This window comes from Oryzias melastigma, linkage group LG9 (assembly GCF_002922805.2).
Source record: "Oryzias melastigma strain HK-1 linkage group LG9, ASM292280v2, whole genome shotgun sequence".
Classification (NCBI taxonomy): Eukaryota; Metazoa; Chordata; class Actinopteri; order Beloniformes; family Adrianichthyidae; genus Oryzias; species Oryzias melastigma.
The window spans coordinates 5299166-5320835 of NC_050520.1; the positions used below are offsets into that span (position 1 = coordinate 5299166).

The 21670-nt window shown below is 37.9% G+C and overlaps 1 protein-coding gene across 1 annotated transcript in view; it reads left to right on the forward strand.

Moving 5' to 3' along the window:
- The window catches only part of si:dkey-215k6.1 (transmembrane protein 132B), a 286321-nt gene extending 266789 nt beyond the window's left edge, over positions 1–19532 (forward strand). The window contains exons 7-16 of the mRNA XM_024275630.2: positions 1995–2200; positions 5179–5242; positions 5501–5632; positions 6048–6125; positions 7545–7607; positions 9802–9930; positions 13141–13269; positions 13386–13670; positions 13835–14076; positions 14212–19532. Coding sequence (XP_024131398.1) covers positions 1995–2200; positions 5179–5242; positions 5501–5632; positions 6048–6125; positions 7545–7607; positions 9802–9930; positions 13141–13269; positions 13386–13670; positions 13835–14076; positions 14212–14785 — 1902 coding nt within the window. The 3' untranslated portion in view covers positions 14786–19532. The remainder of the gene's footprint in view (positions 1–1994; positions 2201–5178; positions 5243–5500; positions 5633–6047; positions 6126–7544; positions 7608–9801; positions 9931–13140; positions 13270–13385; positions 13671–13834; positions 14077–14211) is intronic.
- Positions 19533–21670: the final 2138 nt, after the last annotated feature.

Below are 21670 nucleotides of genomic sequence, written 5' to 3' on the forward strand. Positions count from 1 at the left end.
CAGTTTTTTATGAGGATAATCAAACATTTTGATCAAAATGTACATCTATTATTTTTAGTTCCCAAAAGAATAATTGCAAATATCAATCTTAAACATTTAAATAGTGAACAATTCACAAACAAATGTAGGGAAAATCTGTGCAAACATTCTAAGCAGTTGACTTTGAACAGAAACAACTAAACTTTTTATATGAGCTAAAAAATTAAACAGAACGAACTAAAACATGAAAGAAAAGCATTTGATAAAAGAGCTGAAGGGACAACATTTGACAACCCCTTTAGAAATATTAAAATATTTCTCAATATAAGATAGAAAATTGCTTAAAAATACCAGACTTGGATATAAAGTGAGATATTTTCTTGGAGACATCGTTCAGTGACTTTATTGTTATGAAGACTTTAGCAAAGCAAGACTAATATGGAGGTGTGCAAAGAGCAAAACAGCCACATCAAACAGCTTTTTTTTTCTCAGATACATAAATACACACTGAAAACCTGAAAAACAGTATTGTTGAAGTACAAACGCAGTCAACCTGGCACATCATGAAACAGGCCAATGTGGGCATAATGCTTATTATGCTCACATTGGCCTTCATTAAAGAAGACACTGTTGGCAAAACATGTGGGATGAGTAGTCCAAAAAAGTGTCACATGGATCAGTTCCGCAGTCATCCGACTGAGGCAGGTTTGAAATAAAAATGAATGAAATCCAGGTGTTTTTTTTATTTTTTTTATTTTTTTGCTATTTGGCCTCAAACAGTCACCGCTCCTGTCAAGGTACAATCTATTCCTGAAAACATTCATTACAATCTGGTGTCCACACACATTTTCAACCTTTGTATTCATTGAAATTGAAAAATAGCATTCTAAGACCACAAATCTGCCGTTACGGGATAAAAGGAAAATATATTTACATTGATTTGTCACAGAAATAGACACTTCTGGTTCCAAGTGAACAGAAAAGACACAATTTTGCAAACAGCAGTAATGGTTAAAATGTGTGTTATTTGTTCTTTTTTTATAGGCTTTTCTATAAGACAGTTGAGACTGCTAAATGCAACTGGACCTTCTAAACATGCTGCTACTCTGAAATAATCAAAAAAATCTAAAGGAAAAATTGTGTTGTATGGCCCGCTGATGACACCCAACCCCTACCTTGACCCTCCCCCAAACTGAACAAATTAATGAAAAAAAATAAAAATTTTAAAAATACTGCCTTTTCTGTTGGTTTTACCTCCATAGCAACCATTTTGTTTTGTGGTCGCTTTGGGGTGACCAGCAACTCTATGTCACTTTCAGAAGAATTTTTGATTTTCCTTAGCAACAAGGTTGTTGCCAAGGAACACACCCACATTTTTAATATTTTCATATCGTGTAGCATATCATTTCGTACAGCTTGAGCCAACGATTTATGTATTCAGTGTTGCTTGGGGGGTTGGGGGGCAATAGATCGCAGTCCTTAATTTGTAGTTGCCACCAACTGTGACTTTTTTTCTTTTTTTTTTTTAATTCAAGATGGTGGCCTCTTCCCGAGGTCAAAGGTCAATAAATGTTGATTGTGGTTGTAGACTTAACATGGCGGTGTGGTTGTAAAAATTCATGAAGATGAAGTTTTGTTGTTGTTTTTTTTTTTTTAATTGTACAAAAATGCCAAATTTTATAATTTGCCACAAAATGTTTGCTACATCATGTAGCCATCCCATAATAATTCTAAAACTTCCTTTGGATATTCCCGCCGTATGTTCTGGTTTTGATAGTGGAAATATAAATATATATTTTTGAGCCCCGTTCATTTTTTTGATCGGGGGAGGGCGGTCGTTCACTTTCCCAATATTCATTTTCACAGAATACTATCGATGTGTGTCCCTTTCGGTGAGCTTTTATGTGGCTGGGATGAATTTTTTTGCACAGTGAGAAAGAAGAGGACTGCTGCGGGTCAGAACAAAAAGCAGGAAGTAAATTCTCACACTGTATTCTTCTTTTTTATGGGTTAAGGTGTCTCAGAACTGCAATCAAGTCTTGGTAAACGGAAAGGAGATGAGGGGTCATCAGTCCTTGGCCGTCAACTTCACCTACCTCCACCTGTCCGCTCAGCTGCACCTCAACGTCTGGGTGCCGAAGCTGCCGCTGCAGATCGACATGTCGGACACGGAGCTGAGCCAGGTCAAAGGCTGGAGGGTGCCCATCGTCGCCAACAGGAGGTAATTCTGAAAAAAGGAGGATGGAAAGCAGCTTTCTGACTTCACAACACATCAGCATTTACTGTTACTCTTCCTTACATAAAGTTATAAATATTTAGAGATATTTTTGTGATGGTTGTTCTCTTAAGTACCACATTTACAGCAGCTTATGAAGAAAAAAAATACATAATTACATAAAATACTTATCGTCACAAATAAACATTTCAGAACAGAAGCAGATTTAAAAGAAATGTTAAAATACAATTAACATTTTGATCTATTTAAAGAAAATTCTCCTCAAATTTTTCATATTTGAATGCTGCAAGATTGCCTACTTTTACGCTCAGTTTGTCAGTTAATGTTTATCCTTTTTCTGTATAATTCCAGCCCTTCCCAAAATGTCCTGAATGTATTTTTTCTTTGTTTGTATGCGTTTGCAGATGTGTGAATGCTTCTATTTTCCATTTTGACATCTTCCTATTCTGCTCTGCTGGGTCTGTTTTTCAATTTTGCCAGTTTTCTGTTCAGCCAGCCTGGACCAACTCTCCCCACTGCAACCACAATGTTGCAGAGTAAAACACCGAGCTGTTCCGCACACAGACACTCGTGTGACCGCAGCCACAGGGAAAGAGAATTCTTCCTGTATTACCTGCCTCACACTAGTCCTGCAGAAAGTTGCAGGACACACAAGTCCTGCAAATGTGTTGAGTGGAAATGATGCAGAGGGAGGAGAATTTGTTCATTTGTGCGCGTTTGAGGGGAGAAAAGAATTAGGGTCATTACAGAAAAATAAACAAATACATGAGAAAAAAAGTCACAATTTTACAAGAATAAAGTCAAGCAAAATGAAAAAAAAAATCAGCATTTAAACCATAAATAGACGACTTTCCAATATTGCATGACCTCATTCTTGTTAAAAATTTTCTCATAATTTTACTACTTTATTCTAATAAGATTTGGTCATTTTTCCTTCTAATTTTATTATGTTTTTGTCATAATTTTCTGACTTTATAAAACAAAATAGACTTTTTTTTCTGTAAAATATTTACATAGTTTATACTTTTACAACTTTTTTAAAATCCTTGTACTTTATATATTCTTTTTCTCTTTTTTTGTGGTGGCCCTAATAATCTGTTATAATGAACTTTTTAAAACATAAATATATTGTTTTATTCTCAGAAATCATTTACTTTTTTCTAATATTGTATTAATTTATTCTTATCAAAGTTTTGACTATTTTCTCATAATTTCACAACTTGATTTTAATAAAATGTGGCTTTTTTCTTCTATATGACTTTTTTTCTCTTAATTTACTGACTTAACAATCATAAAATATTGACTTTTTTCTGTAAAAATGGACTTACTATAATTTTACAAATGTTCTTTAATGATTTTACTTCTTATACCAATTTTTTCTCTTTTTTTAAGTGTTGGCCCTAATTCCCTGTTATAATGAAGTGCAGTAAAGCTTCAACGTGGATACACTAATGTCTAACACTGACTCCAGGACTCTGACACCACATTAATGTTTATCCATTTTTACAAAGTGTTTCAGTGTCGGGTTGTGTGTGAAAATGACCGACTTTAACTTGTTGACACACAATGTTCAACAAACACACTCTTAGAGCAATTTAGCGGCTAAAACAGCTGAAATTCAAACATCAGTTGTGTGTTCTACCTTAAAAGGTCATGGGAAACTATCATGTTCCTTCAGACAAAAACTAAACTAATCGATTTCTTTTTTTTTTTTCCATCCATTAGAGTTTTTGCCATAAATGATTTTGTTTTACCACAAAACCTGTTAAACCAACAGTCTACATGTTAGATAATAACCATAAAATGCGCATAAACAGTGCATTTATAGTTGCAGTAGCAGCACATATTGTCACAACTGAAGACCAAAACTCTCTTCAGGCTGAAATGAATGTTTTTATGGTCACAGTGGAGCAAAGAGGGCAAAACAAAGATGCAGGAAAGAACCAAAATCAAAGACGTGACCGATGTCAAGATTTGAGACTGAAGACTGAGAATCCCTTAACCTTTTGCGCTAACTTATCGGGTTCCATACATACTCTGTGGTTAATCTGCAGCTTTGACACCTCAGCAGGTGAGCCCGTTCCACAGGTGAATGGGCGGAGTCAGAGTCAGCCTCCACACAAACCCAAGAAATCACAAAAAATAGAATAAATAAATAAATAAATGAATGAATGAATGAAAAGGTGAATGTGGCATTTATCTGCTACAGGATGGAAAAAACTTCAAATATGAATAAATAATATGAATATTAGATGACACTATGCGATTATTATTATGTATTTTAGAACTGCGGCTGAAAATTAAAAATAATAAGAATAATTTAGTTTTACTTAAGAAGCATCCCCAGCATCAAATTGTTTCTATTTATTTTGATGCATCCAAATGCAAAAAAAAATGTATAAATGAGTCGTCCCTGCAACAGAAAAAATAAAAGAAATAAAAAATATAAACATGTTTTTGTTGTCCAGATAATCCTTTCTCCATTTTTTTACATCTTAGCATAAACAAAAACATAAATAAACATTACAAAATCAAAAGTAAACACAGTTTATGGTTATAAATAATCACATCTTTTATTATCTAACACCTGCATCAGTCTAAAGTTATTTACCCTGGAATATTTTTTTTTTTCACTGTTCTTTTGGCAACCTGGTTATATATATATTGTTTTACTGTGTAATGTAGATTCCAGACTTGTTTTGAGATTAAACGTTGTACCTCATAACACTACATAAACAAAAGTTGTGTGTTTCTTCCAACATTTCAATAAACTCATCAGCTGGAATAATTAAAATGTTTCAAACTGGTCACACATGGATTATAAATGAATAAATGTGTTTAAAACGTAACCCCAAGCTAAGATTTTACAGTAAAGCGGCTAAAACCAAACGTGCAAAAATTACAGGAGCCTTTAATTACCTGATAATCTCAACCTCTCGTCTCTTTATCTCCTGTCCTCCCAGACCCACGAGAGACAGCGAGGATGATGAGGATGATGACAGGAGAGGCAAAGGCTGCACCCTCCAGGTACAGTGTGATTGCATTTCATATCACAGCTTTAAAGCTAGTTTGGTAGTTTTGATGTTCAAAATAATAATAAAAAGTGGTTTTGTTAACTTGGATTCAGAAAGAAACATTTTTGATCTAAAATTATGAGTATTTTTGTTGTCATTCAAACACTGCTGGTAATCTCTCTTGTGATTTCTCTTTGACCTAAATATTTAAATATTTTGAGAACAATGTTATAATTTTGATCCTTCTGATCTAATCTCTTTTTCCCTTCAGTATCAGCACGCTTTGGTCCGGGTGCTCACTCACTTCGTGGCAGAACCGTCTGACCCCGGGGGGGAAATGGTTTACATGCTGGGTGCTGATTGGCAGGCGGACATCACTCACCTGGTCTTAGATCAGCTGAAGGTAAGGGAGCAAACGTAATCCGATGGCGGTAAACAAAGGAGTTCCTGGCGGGCTTGAGATTACCGTAATGACAAGAAAGTGCAACGTCTCAGCTTTTAGAAACTGTTGGAATTTTTCAAATAGAGCAAACAGCTCAGGAATTACAGTAATTCAAAGAGCGCTTGTGCAAATGTGACGTTAAAGGGTTAACACGTTAATTATTGCTGATTAATCGCGTGTGTTAACAGTCCTATAAAAATTTAAACTCTATTTATTTAGATTTGAATATATGTGACTCTTCTAAATTTTACAACAGGGATGGAACTGAAACCAACCCTAATGCTCTAATTTATTTTATTTTATCTAATTTTTGAAAATTTTCATTAAAATCCCCAAAAATCAATTTGTGCATTTCTGTTGTTTTCTCACTCAACAGGTAGAGAAACCTCACATCGCAAAGCTGGTTGATGGAGGGATCCTGATTGGACAGGACGTGGGCGTCACCATCATCCAGGTGAGCACGCTTCCTCCTTTACACTTCCTCTAATGAACTTCCTCTTCCTGAAGCTCTTCCTGACCACCCAACTGTCTCTACTGACATAAAGCTTTAATTAAGATTCCCCTCAAACCGTACAGAGAACTTCACGGACGACAAGTCCAGAAACAGACAGTGGGAAACCTCTCATTATGTGGGGGGCAACACCACTTGACACCTCAGATTGCGTCCTTAAACACTTGGAAGAGCCGTCCTGATTCTTTCCCCCTCCTGGAAGTCTCGGAAAGCTCATTACACAATCGTCTGCAATTAAGTGTTTGTGTCTTGGCTTGTTCAACAGTTACACACATGCACACAGCAGAGCCACAACATGGATTGAAATCGTTACACTATAAAGAAAGAAATATTGAGAATAGAAGTTTCCTGTGAATAGCTTTAGATTCAAATTTCCAGTTCTTGTTAACTAGGTTGGTGGTTGTATTTTCTGGCGTGTATAATTCGGCGAAACAGATGAGAAAGTGTGTGTTGCATTTGACAGCTGTGCACCGTCTGAGAAGCAGGAGAATCTACCCGGCATCAAGTTGCCACGTTTGACAGCCGTCATTTGATAGTTTGACATTTCAATTTTACCACCAAATCAGGTTTTCGGAGTCTCGAGACTTCCCTCCATCCCACATCTTTCAGATTTTCTCCCTCCTCTCCGCCGTCTCTCCTCCTGAATCGGACTTTAAGAGCAATCCCATAGACGTCAATCATTGCGTTTTGTTCCCTCTCTGAGGGTGGGATTGAGTTTGACACTCTGACATGTTCTCGGAGAGATTTTCTTTGTACACCAATCAGATGTGGCTGTCCTGGTGTCGCACGGCGGAGGACTACACTCCAACACGGGGCTCCTAATCTCTTCGGGTGTCTGTCTGCTGCTGCCGTCTCCATCTGCAGCCCAGTCCTTCTCTCATGTTCTGTCCTTGTCTATTTGTCATTGTTCCTCCTCTTCTGACACCTGCCCTGCCTGCCATTTCACTTTCACTTCCCTCTCAATTCATGCGCTCCTCCGCGCTCTTCTTCTTCTTTGGTTTAGACTTTGTTAACTTAATGGATCAAACAGCGAAAAGGAGGATTGTAAAGCTCAATACGCTTCTTCGTGTGTACACTTTTTTTTACTTAAAGAGGCCAATTTTTACACTTTGGAAGCCAAGACTACTCTGATAATTCAGGAGCAACAATACAAAAGTACAGAAGATTACACAGCCTAAAAGCACACATCTCTTTTTATTTGAAAAGCAGACAAAAAAGATTGTATTCAATTTCCAGAATTATTTTACAGTACCTTTTTACACACTTTTAATAGTGTTGAGTTTTTCATATTATGCTTTTTTTTTTTTTTTTTTTTTTTTAATCTTTCCTAGAAAATCTTTCACCTTGTTATTTTTTCTGCAGGTTCTGTCTCCACTGTCTGATTCTATCCTGGCAGAGAAGTCGGTGACCGTGCTGGATGACAAGGTACCACAAGTTCCTCGAAACAAGAACGAAACTTTTTTTTTTTTTTAGTTGTCAAAGTGTTTTTTTTTTGTTTTCTTCCTCTGTTTTTGGACACTGATTATTGTTGTTTATTTATTTATTTTTTACACTTTGTTTCAGTCTGTTGACAATTTGTTAGATAAACTATAGGATTTACGTGAATCTCTAAAGAAATGTTATCCTTTTTTGCAGAAATAGAACTGTAATGCTACACACTCGGAAATAGTCATTTTAAGTAATAATAACTATTCGTAAACAATACATATTTCAGGCATACATGAGGTTTTTTTTAGTTGTTTAGTCCTTCTTTTTTATTTATTTATTTTTTAAGTTCCTTCTGTCCAACAGCTGAGCAAACAAATTAAAACCGAAGGCCTCTTGTGTTGGACAGATTTTACTATTACAATCAGGGGTTATCCATCTTCTAACACCCAAGGTGTATATTTGTATAAACCCCTTTTGTTTTATTTATTTATTTAGTCCATTTTATGTTTTATACATCACAAAAGTGAGTTCACCCCTCACTTTTGTTTGACTATTGGTGCTTCTATTATGATTTATTTTGCAGAAAAAAAGAAACTTTACACTGCTACAAGACAGACACTGACAAACTTTTATTGTGTCAGAAATTAATTTCGGCAGTGTTGATCCATGAAAAAGATATAAATAAATATATGCAGAAATGTAACATATGTACTCACTTTTGTGAGATACTGTAGATATTTTCTTAATTTTTTTTTTTTTTTCTTTAGGCAGCATCTTAAACCAAACCAGCGGTAAAATTTATAGTTGTATCAAATTTATTTTATTCCATTTACATTATTTCAAACTCTTTGACATAAAACCATTGTTTGTTAATAACTTTTATAATATCTGCTTAAATGTAAACCTTTGTTTTGCTCATTAACGAACTGGGTTTTTTTTGGAAAAAAAACACATAATTGCCTCAAACAGTTCTTAAAGACCCACTCCAATCCTCGTTTGATCTGTGATCAATAATTTAACCAGTAATCTCCGTAATCGCATGAATGACTGTTTTCCTTAACCCCCCATCCCTCATCATGGATATCACTGCACTCTAAAAAGAAACACTGTAGCTGCCTGGAATATGTTAAAACAAGTATTTATTTAATTTTAATTCTTAAGATTTAAATAATATTAACTGAGAAGTTTTTCTTAGCATAATACATTTTCTCCAATGCCGAGATTCAAACACCACCTCCTGTAATGGAAGACAGACGCTCAAACCATCGTACTAAAAAGTGGTTTGGCTACTGCAGCACGGTAGATGCTTTGACAGGCATCTCCAGTGAAAAGTTTAAAGATTTACATAGTTTAGGGTTTAAAAAGAGGAAAAGAAAACTTGGTTTTATTAATAATGAGTCCCTGGAAAAACAGTTTCGCTCAAATAAGAATGAATTGGAGAAACTCCAGTCAATCGACTCGTGTCCCTAAAATCCTCTCCCGACATAAATAACATTCCCTCCAGATTAATCCAGCGTCTCGTCGACGGGATCCTCTATGAATGGACATGCTGTTTTGGTTTCTGCGTGGTGGAAACTTGATGTCTCTAATGTAAATGTTCTAAAATATTCATGAGGAAGTCCTATTTGAACATCCTTCACTTTAAAAAGGGACGGAGACCGAAGGAACTCTAAGTTTCCCGAAGGAAACCTGCTCCAGACCAGGTTACGTTCACAGACTCAGTTACCATAGTGATTGTTTCTGACTTCAGCTTAACCCGCTTCGTGAAACGGGTTAAGCTGAACCCACTTTCACGGGTTTAAGTTATCTCTGTTTCTGAAACTGAAAACTCAGAGTTTTCCTAAATGTGGAGTTCACAAACTCAGAGTTCCAACAAAACCTTCGGGCCTCAGATGTTTTTGTCTGCTTCTGATTCACAACAATTTAAATAAAGAAATACTCAGAAAAGCAATTTTGTGCATAATTTTCTTAATAGATGTCCTCTATCTTCAGAAAAATGCCACAAGAACATGTTAAAAACACCAAAAATACAATTTTCTTTGAAGTGGGTTTTCAAATAATCTTCCAAAATACAAACCACATATTTTCTTTATTCCTTGATATTGCTGACAACCATCTGGAGAAATCCCATTTATCTTTCTGCATTTAAAGTGAGTTTTTGTCCCTAACAAAGACATATTTGTTTGTTTAGGTGACGATCACAGACCTCGGAGTTCAGCTGGTTTCATCTTTATCCCTCAGTCTGACAGCGAGTCCTGGAAACTACCAAGCTTTGCAGCTCACGACTACAGCGTCAGAACTGCTGCACACGCTCAAACAGGTAGGAGGTCCTTCAGGTGATTCAGCTGAGAAAGGCTTTGTAACAATTCTGTCTTCTGCTCACCTTAATATAAGCAGGAGTCAACAGGAAAAGCCATCATTGGGTTATAAAGTCAAACATGTTCTGTTCAAGTCAGTTACAAACCAAATCAATTTATTTATCCTCTCAATCAATAGTTTAGATTTGAACCTTAAACAGTCAATAATACGCAATTTCTATTAAAAAAAATAACCCATTTGGTAAGGCTACGTCTCAAGTTATGTCTTTACTACAGTAACACCCCGATGCTCCTATTCATGGGAGTAAAAAAGTCATTCTTGTGATGCCAACATCAGCTTGCTGCTATCTTTTCTATAATCAATTTCTAATTAGAAGTGTGAAATTTCCCAGCAGGAGCGCCACACTGACAAGAGCCTGAAGTTCTGCTCTTTCATGCAGTTCAGGCCTCAAACACAAACAAAAAAACACAACTAACAAATGGTAGAAACAGAAAAATAAGACAAATCCACATTTACATAACATATGGTTCCCGCTCAGCACGTGGTCTGTGCATTCTCAATCCTGTGATGAGATTGAAGGATTTATTTTGTTTGTTTGATTAAAACTAATTATTTTTTCACCCTGATTTCCTCTGTTTTGTTAAAAAGCTGCTCTGTAATTTGAAAAAATAATATTTTGCATTTTATATTAGCAAAAAAATCACTTGTATAAAATTTTGCATTAAAAAAGAACATTTAGGTCTTTTCCCATGTCAAAGTGGGATTGTTTTTTTACCTGTATCTAGGGCCCTTACAAGAAGTCACTTTTACTACAATAATACAGATCTAGGGCTGCACGGTGGCACAGTGGTTAGCGCTCTTGCCTCACAGCGAGAAGGCCCCGGTTCGAATCCGGCTGGGACCTTTCTGTGTGGAGTTTGCATGTTCTCCCCGTGCATGCTTGGGTTTTCACCTGGGACTCCGGCTTCCTCCCACCGTCCAAAAACATGCTTCATAGGTTAATTGGTGACTCTAAATTGTCCCTAGGTGAGAGTGAATGGGTGTGTGATTGAGGCCCTGCGACAGACTGGCGGCCTGTCCAGGGTGTACCCCGCCTTCGCCCATCAGTAGCCGGGATGGGCTCCGGCACCCCCGCGACCCCGAAAGGGACAAAGCGGTCTGGAAGATGAATGAATGAATGAATGAATGAATACAAATCTATTTAAACAACTTGAACATGTTTAAAGCCGTAGTCATAACTGTCTCCATGGGAGGATACGGATGTCTACAGGCGAAAAATGGGCAAATCAATGACATGGAGTGGTGTCTGTGTATGGAAGTTGAGAGGGTTATGTTGAGAAATCAGGTTTATTTATTGTTAATTGTTCTATAAAAACATTGGTAATCACATCTCTGTCTAATTTATGAGATTATTCAAATCAAATATTTCCCCGTCATCGTGGGCTTCAGTCTCACTAGGGGACTGTGTCTGGATGACAGCCGCTTCCAAGGGGTTTCTGTGACTCTGCGACTAAGTTTGAAGGCTGTCCCGCATTGATCCAAGAGGGAAAAAAGGGGACGCGGGAGGTTATTATTGTCTCGATGAAAATAAGTAAAATGTTACAAAGTTGAGGAAGCCCGAGCAGGCAGCCCCCGCACCCTGCAGCGGCTGATCTCAATGTAGTAGTAGGCAGTGAAATGTCAGTAGTGATGAAGATAAATGCACAAAACCACCATTTGTGGTGCATCTTAACCAGAAATCAATTAATATAAATAAAAAATAAATAAACCAGAGCTAATGAAGTGACCTGTATCATGTTTTTCATAATTAAAATCCTTGATTTTTTTTATTCAAACACAGAAAGTGCACCTTAAATTCTGGTGTGTGAATTCTGGTTGTGTACTGACACAACCAGAACTAAACAGAACTTAAAAATCTGTCAAAATGTTTCAGTTTTGGTAAACTATGAAGCCAACCTGCTTGATCGATTGTTGGAGCATTATGGGTACTGTAGTCAGGATCCTAGTGGAGTGATACATACTGCCCTTCTATTGTTTATAAATGAGTTTTTCTTTCTCTTTTTTTTTTTTTTTTTGCTTTTTTTTGCTTACTATACCTATAAGATAAACCTCAAATTTGTTCCTTTTCAAATTAAAGTATATGTATTTTTCTTCAACCAGAGAGCCACAATGGAGGGGTTAAAGAGCCGCATGTAGCTCCGGAGCCGCAGGTTGCAGACCTCTGAGTTAGATGGAAGTTCAGGACAAAAACTCTCACATAGATTAATAATCTACCCGCTGCTTGAGTCACTGAAAACGACACGTGCCCAAACCTGAGTTCTTGATTGGTATATGCGCTGCGGTAATCTGTCAAACTTCAGATATTTGAATTCTGTCTTCGTCGCTTAATTTGCGCCTCGTCACTCGAATCGCACAGCGGGACTTCAGATCGCCTCAAGTCGCGCCTGTACCATTGACTTAACACTCTGCCGTGCGAATCACGTTCGGTATAAATGCACCTTTAGTCTTTTTTGGACTCCATTCACCACATCAAACAACACAACAAGCTGTTATTTCATGTTCCATGTGCTTATGTTTTAACATTTGGCACATTTTGTCAAATTTGTACTTTGGCAAACGCTTTTATCTCTTCCTATCCTCACCTTGAGTTTTTCACTGCTGACACCTGAACTTTTAAGTCCCGTCTTTTAACATACATCAAAGGCGTGTGAAAAAGGCTCACCTGATCTCATCTTAAGACACAGCCTCTCCTCTCTACAACCCACTACAGGCCAGGACAACCCCAAAAACCCACAGAGGCATGTGACTAAGACATCAGAAGTTGTATGTCACAAAACAGTTGTTAAAATGTTGTTATAGTTTCATAAAGAGCAACATTTAGAGGCAAAATATTTCAAATAGTCCAAGAGGTAAACTGTTAGTTTATACTGTAACAATTTTCAAATTTACAAAATTCTCTAAACAATAATATACATCTGTATTAAAAAAATATTTGATAAGGACAATCTGGCATTAGAAAACATCCATTCAGACAGCTATAGATGTAAATATCCTGGATTATAGCAATAATTCTTATTTCTATCTATTTCTATAGTCCTTAAACAGAATAACACAAAACAAATGAGACGTAGGATAAGAGGTTTCACATGTTTTCAGATGGTGTTACAGTAAACGGTTTTCTGATTGATTCTGTTGTTGGGGATTGATTCAGGAAGCCGTGTTCAGTGCATGGATTCAGTACAGCGATGGTTCAGTGACGCCCCTGGACATCTATGACCCCAAAGACTACCTCCTCTCGGCCGTCTCACTGGATGAGAGCGTCATCTCTATTACCAATCAGGTTGAAACGGCACTCGTGAAATGTTCAAAAAAAGTCCTTTTTTGAAAATCATCTAAAAAACATGTCAAGTGAATCTATAACAACTCACCGCCCTCTTTCTTTGCATTGACCTTCAGGAGCAGCACTGGCCAGTGATTGTTGCAGAGGGAGAGGGACAGGGATCTCTGATCCGAGTGGAGATGGCCATCTCAGAGGTTTGCCAGAAGTCCAAAAGGAAGAGTGTGCTGGCGTCTGGAGTTGGGAATGTCGTCGTTAGGTTTGGAGCTAAGAGTGAGGAGAGAGTTGGACAGGAAGACATCGGAGGACTGGAGAACAGCACAGGAGATCATCAGACAAAAGACGAGGGAGAATGGAAGGACAACGGTGCAGCAGCAGACCGAGAAGAAGGAGCCATGAGAAAGGTGAGGCGCTTATTGGATGTAAACTTTATCATACTAATGTCATTCAATTAATTTTTAAAGTCTTTGATAAAGGTTTCATACCAGTTCTAATAGAATGTATCAGAACATAAACCATCTTATAAGTCCAAACTACATTCTAATATTGAACCAAATGCATTTTTCAGGTCAGCACAACCACCAAGAGCACAGTAACACACCGTGCTTCCGGTGGAAAAAGTGGTGGCAGCAGAGGCAGCGGTCACAGCAGTCAGCCAGCACAGGTGGAAGTACCAGGGACTGGAAATGGTGAGCTGACCCCGACCAGCAGAGGCCTCTCAGACCTGGAGATTGGGATGTACGCCCTTCTGGGGGTGTTCTGCCTGGCAATACTCGTCTTTCTCATCAACTGTGTCAGTTTCGCTTTCAGGTAAGACAAACGCAAATGTGGAGTTCGTTATTTCAAAGCAGGTCACTTTTGTGGAATTATAACTTAACTCTGAAAGACCTGCTTGTCTGTATTTACAAAGAACTATCAAGAACTCTTTTTTTTTTTGTCCTGCAGATATCGTCACAAACAGGTTCCTGTTTTGGAGGCCGGAGGCAACATGAACCACGCCCACGACTGGGTGTGGCTCGGCAATGAGGCCGACCTTCTAGCTGACCAGTGTCAGGGCGGGCTGCCTGACGAGTGCACCACCATCATCGACCGGAACGAAGGAGGATACGAGGAGAGCAAGTACCTGCTGAACGGGGCTGGGAACACCTTGGTGATGGGCGTGGCCACAGGCGGACACCGCGGCATCACCCATGGACAAACCTTGCCGAGGTCGGTCCCAGAACCGCATCAGTGCCTTTCAGCAATCACTGCAGGTGGCAAAGACACCACCGGCCAAACAGAGCATCTAAATAATTCCCCACGAGCCACGGCAGCGGTGGCGGCCGCCAAACGCAAACGTGTCAAATTCACCTCCTATGCCACCGTCCTGCCCAATGAGAATTCAAGAGGAGCGTACACCAACTCCTCAGTCCTGGTGACCAACGGGAACGAGGATGACATCAAGTGGGTGTGCCAGGATATGGACATGGGTCAGTCTGAAATCAGAACCTACATGGAAAGGCTACAAGACAATCTGTGACTGAGGGGAAAGAGACTGAGGAATAAAGAAGCAGAGGATGAGCGCGGAAAGGGAAAGCGGACAATGAGTACAATTCACCTGTAATGCCTTTGCAATGGATTATTGGAGAGAGAACGAAAAACGCTAGAAGCAGGTATGAGGACAAAAGGGTTTTGAAAAGACTTTAAAGGGGATGCTTTGATTCCCCCTAAGCTTTGGTAAGGTCATCACTAGCTCACACTCAAGCTAAAGGTAGCAAACAATAAGTAACATTATAAGTTTGTCTTGTATGACTTATTGTGATCATTTTAGTGAACAAATCCGTATTAGTCACTCTTGCTTCTGGGTGTTTAGTTTCAGAAACCCGTTAAAGCGATATATTCCTTCATTATGAATCAGGGTATGCTAATAAACAAATGTCACAGAGCCCTGTAATAGATGGATGGATGGACTGGTGACCTCTCCAAAGGGTCTACAACTCCTCCCCAATGATAAGAAAGCTCCACCCAACCAACCAAACACAGGAGCAAGAACAAAAACAGACGTTACTGATTTGAATAACAGAAAACTTTCATCAGTACTTATGACATTTATATAGTTTTAATATATGAACCATTTTTGTATTCAATTATGATAAAAAGTATCATACCTGAAGGTCAGATCAACAATCTTTTTTTTCTTTTAAATGGTAACTCAGAAAAATATTCCACACACTTTAAAATGTGAAGGGTTTCTGCAGTCAGTCACTAGTGGAGACGGTAAAGTCTAAATACGGGCGCTTCTGCTGGCTCCTCGTGACGCTTCATGGAACAGACCGTTTCTCCCTTGGATCCAGGACAGAGGCATTTATTCTTGCACAATAACAAACTGGAAAGGACCATTGTTGAGGCTTCATCTGTTCCCTTCCCGTGTTCAGAACCTGCCCTGACACCAACCCCGCTTGAATCTCTGCTGCTCTCTGATTGGACAGCAGCGGAAGCTTTGGGGAACTGCTATATCCAGTGGAGCGCTGTCGGTACACTCGCCGGAGACTGACGGATGTGTCTCATGTGAAATGGCTGCTTGGGCTCTTCAAAGCCTGACTGAACACTTAATAATGAGGATTATTTAAAGGAAAACACGAGCGACAAGACGGGCGGCGGTGCAAGCAGCGTCGTACAAGAAACAATGAATGACGTTACAAGAAAAAGCAAATGAACATCTAGAAAACAGCTATCTTGCTCATTTTAAATATATTTTTCCTTTTTGTTTGTACTTTTGATAAACAGCTTTTATTATGTTTTACCTTCTTCAAATTTTCCTAATTTAGGAAGATACAGAATTGTAGCTTTTTATGTTAGAGATTTATTAAGGATTTAAAAATATATGATTATTTTCTTTGTCTTAGATGTTCTATTTATTTGAATGAGAGGGTGAGAGATGTCAGAAAAGGCCACGGATCACGATGGAAATCAACCAACCTGGCTGGTGAACGATAGCACATAGAGGAGGACAGAGCGGGCAGAGGTTGCCTCACCTTCGTTAAGCTCAGGTGACGAGTCCAGACGAACTGACAATAAAAAGGAGGATTGTACGATTGTTAAGATTGCAATATTTATTTATAAATGTGTTCCTGTTTCAGAGTACACTGTATGTTGTAAATAAATAAACATGCTTCGAAGTTCTTGTGAATACGGTTGCAGGTCACTAGCCAATGACATTGTGAGATTTTGTACGTTTTACAGTGCAAATATGGAACAGAGTACTATCTACCACCACAATGTGAAAGTGATCTCACTGGTTCTTTTTCTAAAATGTTCCTGTCCTTGTTTCAAGTCCTGCATAAACTCGTCTTTGTACAGGATAGAGACCTGTTTTCCTCCATCACAGGGTGTGAAACTGCTGGCAATCGAAAATTAGAAACTCCCAAAACGAAATAAAACTAAACCAAGAGTTCAAGCGTCTATGAAGAGACTTGTCCAAAGGACAGCTACTGTATAAGCCAGGGTGATTTGGAAAACTCATATTTTATGTTTAATGATAAATTGTTGAAAAACAATTTACCCAAAATTTCCATTGAAACAGGAAGTACTGTGGTGAGATAGAACATAAGTCGGTTGTGTCGCCTCCACCAAAGCAATAGACATTTTGAAGTTTGTTACGGACACATTACTGTATGTAGCCTATGCTAACATATTTACAAATCAGCTGTGAACGAAAAGGAATAGCCAGAATTTATAACTGCTTATGGTACCAGTGTAGCAAAGAATACAACTTTTATTTACGTCACATTTCACAGCCTTGTTTTTCAATCAATGGGTGTTAACTCAAGGAAACATGGAGGGACAATGGATTAAAATAAAAATGTCTTTTGAGATATTAAAAAATTGTCATTCAATACCCAGAAAGTCACATGCATTTGTCAATCAACAGCTAGGATTTACTGCTTGCTTACTAAACTGCTGCTTGCTTTTGTCTCTATTCCAAAGAAAAGTGCAAACATGTTTTAGACCAACGCCAAATCTGACTCTTTGGATCGTTTTTGTAACTAATATAAATCTAGGCTGATCTATTAATAGAAAGTAAAGATGGAAGGATGTATTGTAATGGTAAAGTCTCCATCTCAATCCAAGTATGGCCACATCCAACCTTTTTTTCCCCCCATAGGCTATAAGATTCCTGGGAAAGTTTTTTTTTTTAATTTATTTTATTTTTTTTTTATATAAGCTTGTTTTTACTGAAACATTTGGGCACATTCCTAGTAGCCTAATCCATACCATGCTATGGTATATCATTTGACCACACTTGTGTAATTGCTGTGTTCTATGCTACTAAGGAACAAGCAAACCCCTGAGTAGACTTGCAGAAGTGGGTCAGAGCGCGATTTGGTGAAACCTGGAATCCAGACGTGGTGTAAATTAACATGTTAGTGTGATATTAATATAATGAAAGACATAAGCACCCTGTATCTTGATTGCTCAAAATGGCTTAATGTAAATCGAACCACTTTGTACTCTGACCATTGACTGTATATGAGACATGGACAGAGTGAGTGTGACATCACCTGTAGAAAATAGCTTACTTCCACCTTCAACAAAATCATCTGGTTGTCATTTTCTAACAGCAATGCTGGAGTCAGATGTCGGCAGAAATCAGTGATTGGTCCAAAATTTGTAAATCAAACGTTTTGAATGTTTAACATGAGGTTCAGCAGGCATCTGATTAGTCAGTTTATAACTTGAATAACTTACACTTCAGAAGAAATATCATTAAAAATTAGGAATATCAAGAACATGTTTAAAAAAAGGAAGCTGAGCAAGAATTGCTACTCTGAAAAATACTGTATAATGACTGAGTATTTCTCATTAGAAATCTATGGAATGTTGCCTTCTTGGAGCCCTTTGGCACTTCCTGTTTGAAACACCAGGGGGGCGGAGTCAATCAGTCCAGTTCACATATGCAGTCAATGATTCTGAGAGACCGATCTGATTAAATATGCTTAGAACTCTAAAATACCTTTTTTATTGACCATTAAGCTAATATATCCTTACTAATAGATGACAGACAAGAAAAAGTCAATTTAAGCGAGCTGTTTTAGTCTGGCATGGATTGGTATGGATTCTCTGGTGTGAATTGGACACTGAAAGCTGACTTAAGACAAAATATATGATCTTAAGAGTTAACATAAACAGGAATAAGACTAACTGTGCATGGATGAAATGGATGTAGTATCAGACAGAACTGTTGAGCCCCCACCACCACCGCACAGCAGCAGAGGACACACCAGCCTTTAAACATCAGCTGTACTTTAAGTGCCCAGTCGAAGACTTTTGTGTTGCTGCAGCTCAGCAGGTGGCACAACTACAGAGAGATATTTAATAGACCTTAAAGTGCCCACTAGTTTTCAAGCACCTGAGCGTGCAAAATTTGTTCTCTGCATTTCACCCATCCCCCGAGGGAGCAGCGAGCCGCGGTACATCCGCGCTCAGCAACCGTCTGGCGGAACCAATCTAACCTTGAAACGGGGAAGCGTTGGGTCTCGTTTTTAGAGTTGGGGGGTATGACCTGAACCCACAATCTCTCAGGCTCAGGGGTGGATTTATGGTTGAATTTTAGAGACGGGACAAACAAATCTTTATTCTGCTATAATTAAGTGCAACAGTGGAGTTAGATTTTTTTTTCTTAGAGGATTATTCATTGACTTTTGTATTTCCTATACATCCTATAAATGTAATATTGGTTTAGTTCAGTGTCCTCCATTGTCCAAGAAGCATTAAAGACATTAATGTGAAGTTGAACATTTTAAGATTTAAATCAGTTTTTATTATTTTTATAGCTCCTAAACGCTTTAGGTGAAGTTTTGGAAACTGCAGCTTTGTGTTTTTACGTTTTTTTAATTTTTGTATTTCCTTTTAATTCATGCCTGTTTTGCCTTCATCTCAGCTCAGTGATGCTTTGACAATGTGGGCCACAAGACTACATATTCCAACCAAAAGATGAAGGGATGACTTATTTTCCTCTTTTGTTTTGGAGTGCTCCAACCCCCCATGCTTAGTTTTAAAAAGGCAAAATTTTATATCCAATATAATTATATTTATGTAAAAGGTTTTCAAATTAGCATTAAACAAAAAGTCAGTGGAGAGCAGTAGTTCAGTAAGTAAGCTGTCAGTAAGGAGTCTGATAATGGGTCAGTGGAGGAGAAACCAATGCAATGTTTAGTTTAATTTCTTTCTGTTTACTGTTGTCATTGTTTAAATCATGAAGCCCAATAAAGACCTAATACCGTCAACTGCCAGTTTGTTCTTTCTTCATCAGCAGCAATGTGTATTTGCTCCGTTTCCTTCACACATTTACGCAAAACGTAATCGAAATTGGAAATGTCGATAAAACCCAATTTCACAAACATTGTTTCCACTAAATCATAATTATGCTAAAAACCAACTCGTTGGTCATTCAAAAAAACTGTGACAGATGTGAACAATACTTAGATTTACAACAGATACATTCACAATTCTGCCACAGCACCAGTGCTCATCATCATCTATCAAAGGAGACGTCTGCATCTTTTTCCGGCCGTGGAGCGGCGAACTACAAGGGAGCGGCTACGGATGAGGAGAATTTGGGAAATGGTAGTTTTTACAGAGGAGCTGTAGATCCAACAATTCCACATTACACGCTCAACTTTAGATGAGCTGTGTGACTCTGTGGGACCTCTTGTGGTGCCAGCTATGCAGCGTCTTCACTGTGCAGAGTAGAAAAAGTGTCTACGTTGCAATTTTGCAAAATATGTCAATTTAGTTGTGCCTCAAAAACCAAGCACCTCCAAGCACAAAAACTTTATTTTCAATAAATGTTTTTTTAGAAATTGTTGTTTACGCAAATTCATTATCACAAATCCAATTTGCGCAACTTCAAATTTAAAGAAAAAGCAGCTATCGGTGTCTTTAAAAATGAACCATATTCCATAGTTCTTTGTAACTTTAAACTGTTATTTTAGTTGTTGCATTATTTAAAAAAAAATGTAGTTATGTTTGATTGAATGAACAAACAAGCTAATAATTATAAGGTTTTTCAACAAACCCTCGCTTGAACCCATGAAGACAATCGTTCTGTATTAAATCTCCCCCAGTCATTGGCGCTTGAGGGACTTCAGGTTCCTATTGTCAGGTCACATCTAAGCCTTCCTAACCTTCCTGCCATTTCTCCGTTACACCACCATGTGACTAATTCAACATATTCAGCTTTTCAGTTTAAAACTGTAAAACTGTTATTTTTCTCCTCTTTTAAGGTACTTCCAATATGCTCACAATTATTGCAACAACTTCCAATATTTTAGTAGAGCGTTGTGTGAGACTTTATTTCAGTGGCATCTTTGCATAGTTTTCACTCAACAATTTAGTTTTCCTCTCAGTGCTCAGCCTGATAACCAATGTTTACCTTCATGGGTTAAAGGGTAAGAGGGAGATCAGTCTATTTTTAGATTCAATAATTTATTTTTAATTCATTATTTTAGTGAGCAGCACTACAGTACTATGTATGAAAGTGCCATATAAATCAAGGTTGGCTTGATTTGATTTAATAGTAAGGACCTTAGATCCTGTTTGGTGGGGTGGACCCATAAACATTTCATGTAATGGATGGATAATCTCTGATGTCACTTGTTGGATTCTTCACAGTGAAAGTGGAAGTACAGTGAGCATGTTAACCAAGTTTAGTCTACCCAAACTAAACTACACTACAGAAAACAAAGACTGAATTGAACAAAGCAGAGTTTAAACCAAACATAATTTGCGCACTTGAGGTTTCCGGTTTCAATGTTTAGTCAACATACTAATGTGTTCACAAGTCCTGAGTTCAACATCCAATGAGCTTTGGACACGTGTTATTTTTGGAAATGAATTCTGTGCATTCAAATATAGGCAGCTGAGGTGTGAATCACTTTCAGTGTAAACGTAGTATCATACTAGAGATGTTTCTAGCATGTTGCTAAATGACTCGTTTTTTTGACGTACCTCTTTGACCATTTACGCAATCAACGTGAACCAGCTGATTCTGATGCGGAAAAAAGCTGTTTATTGTATAAACACATCACTGCTGTGAACGGTTGCATATCAATGCAAAGCTGCTTTCTCTGCTTCAGAATCCACTGAAATGACATTAATTGCGTAAAAGGTTAAAAAAATGTCAACTCTGGAGTTAAAGCTCTGGTGTTAAAGGGTTGAAAGCTCTGCTGGGTGAACCCACTGAACTACCCACCTGCCTAATAATCCATAAACTCCTATAACATCAAAACATTTAATCTATCTCCTTAGAGTTTATAGACGTTGTAAAGTTGGACATATCTTTGAAATTATTGACATTTCCTCAAGTTTGGAACTGGACACGAGTGGTAATTTAGGAATTCACAATGTTTAATTCTTCCTCATT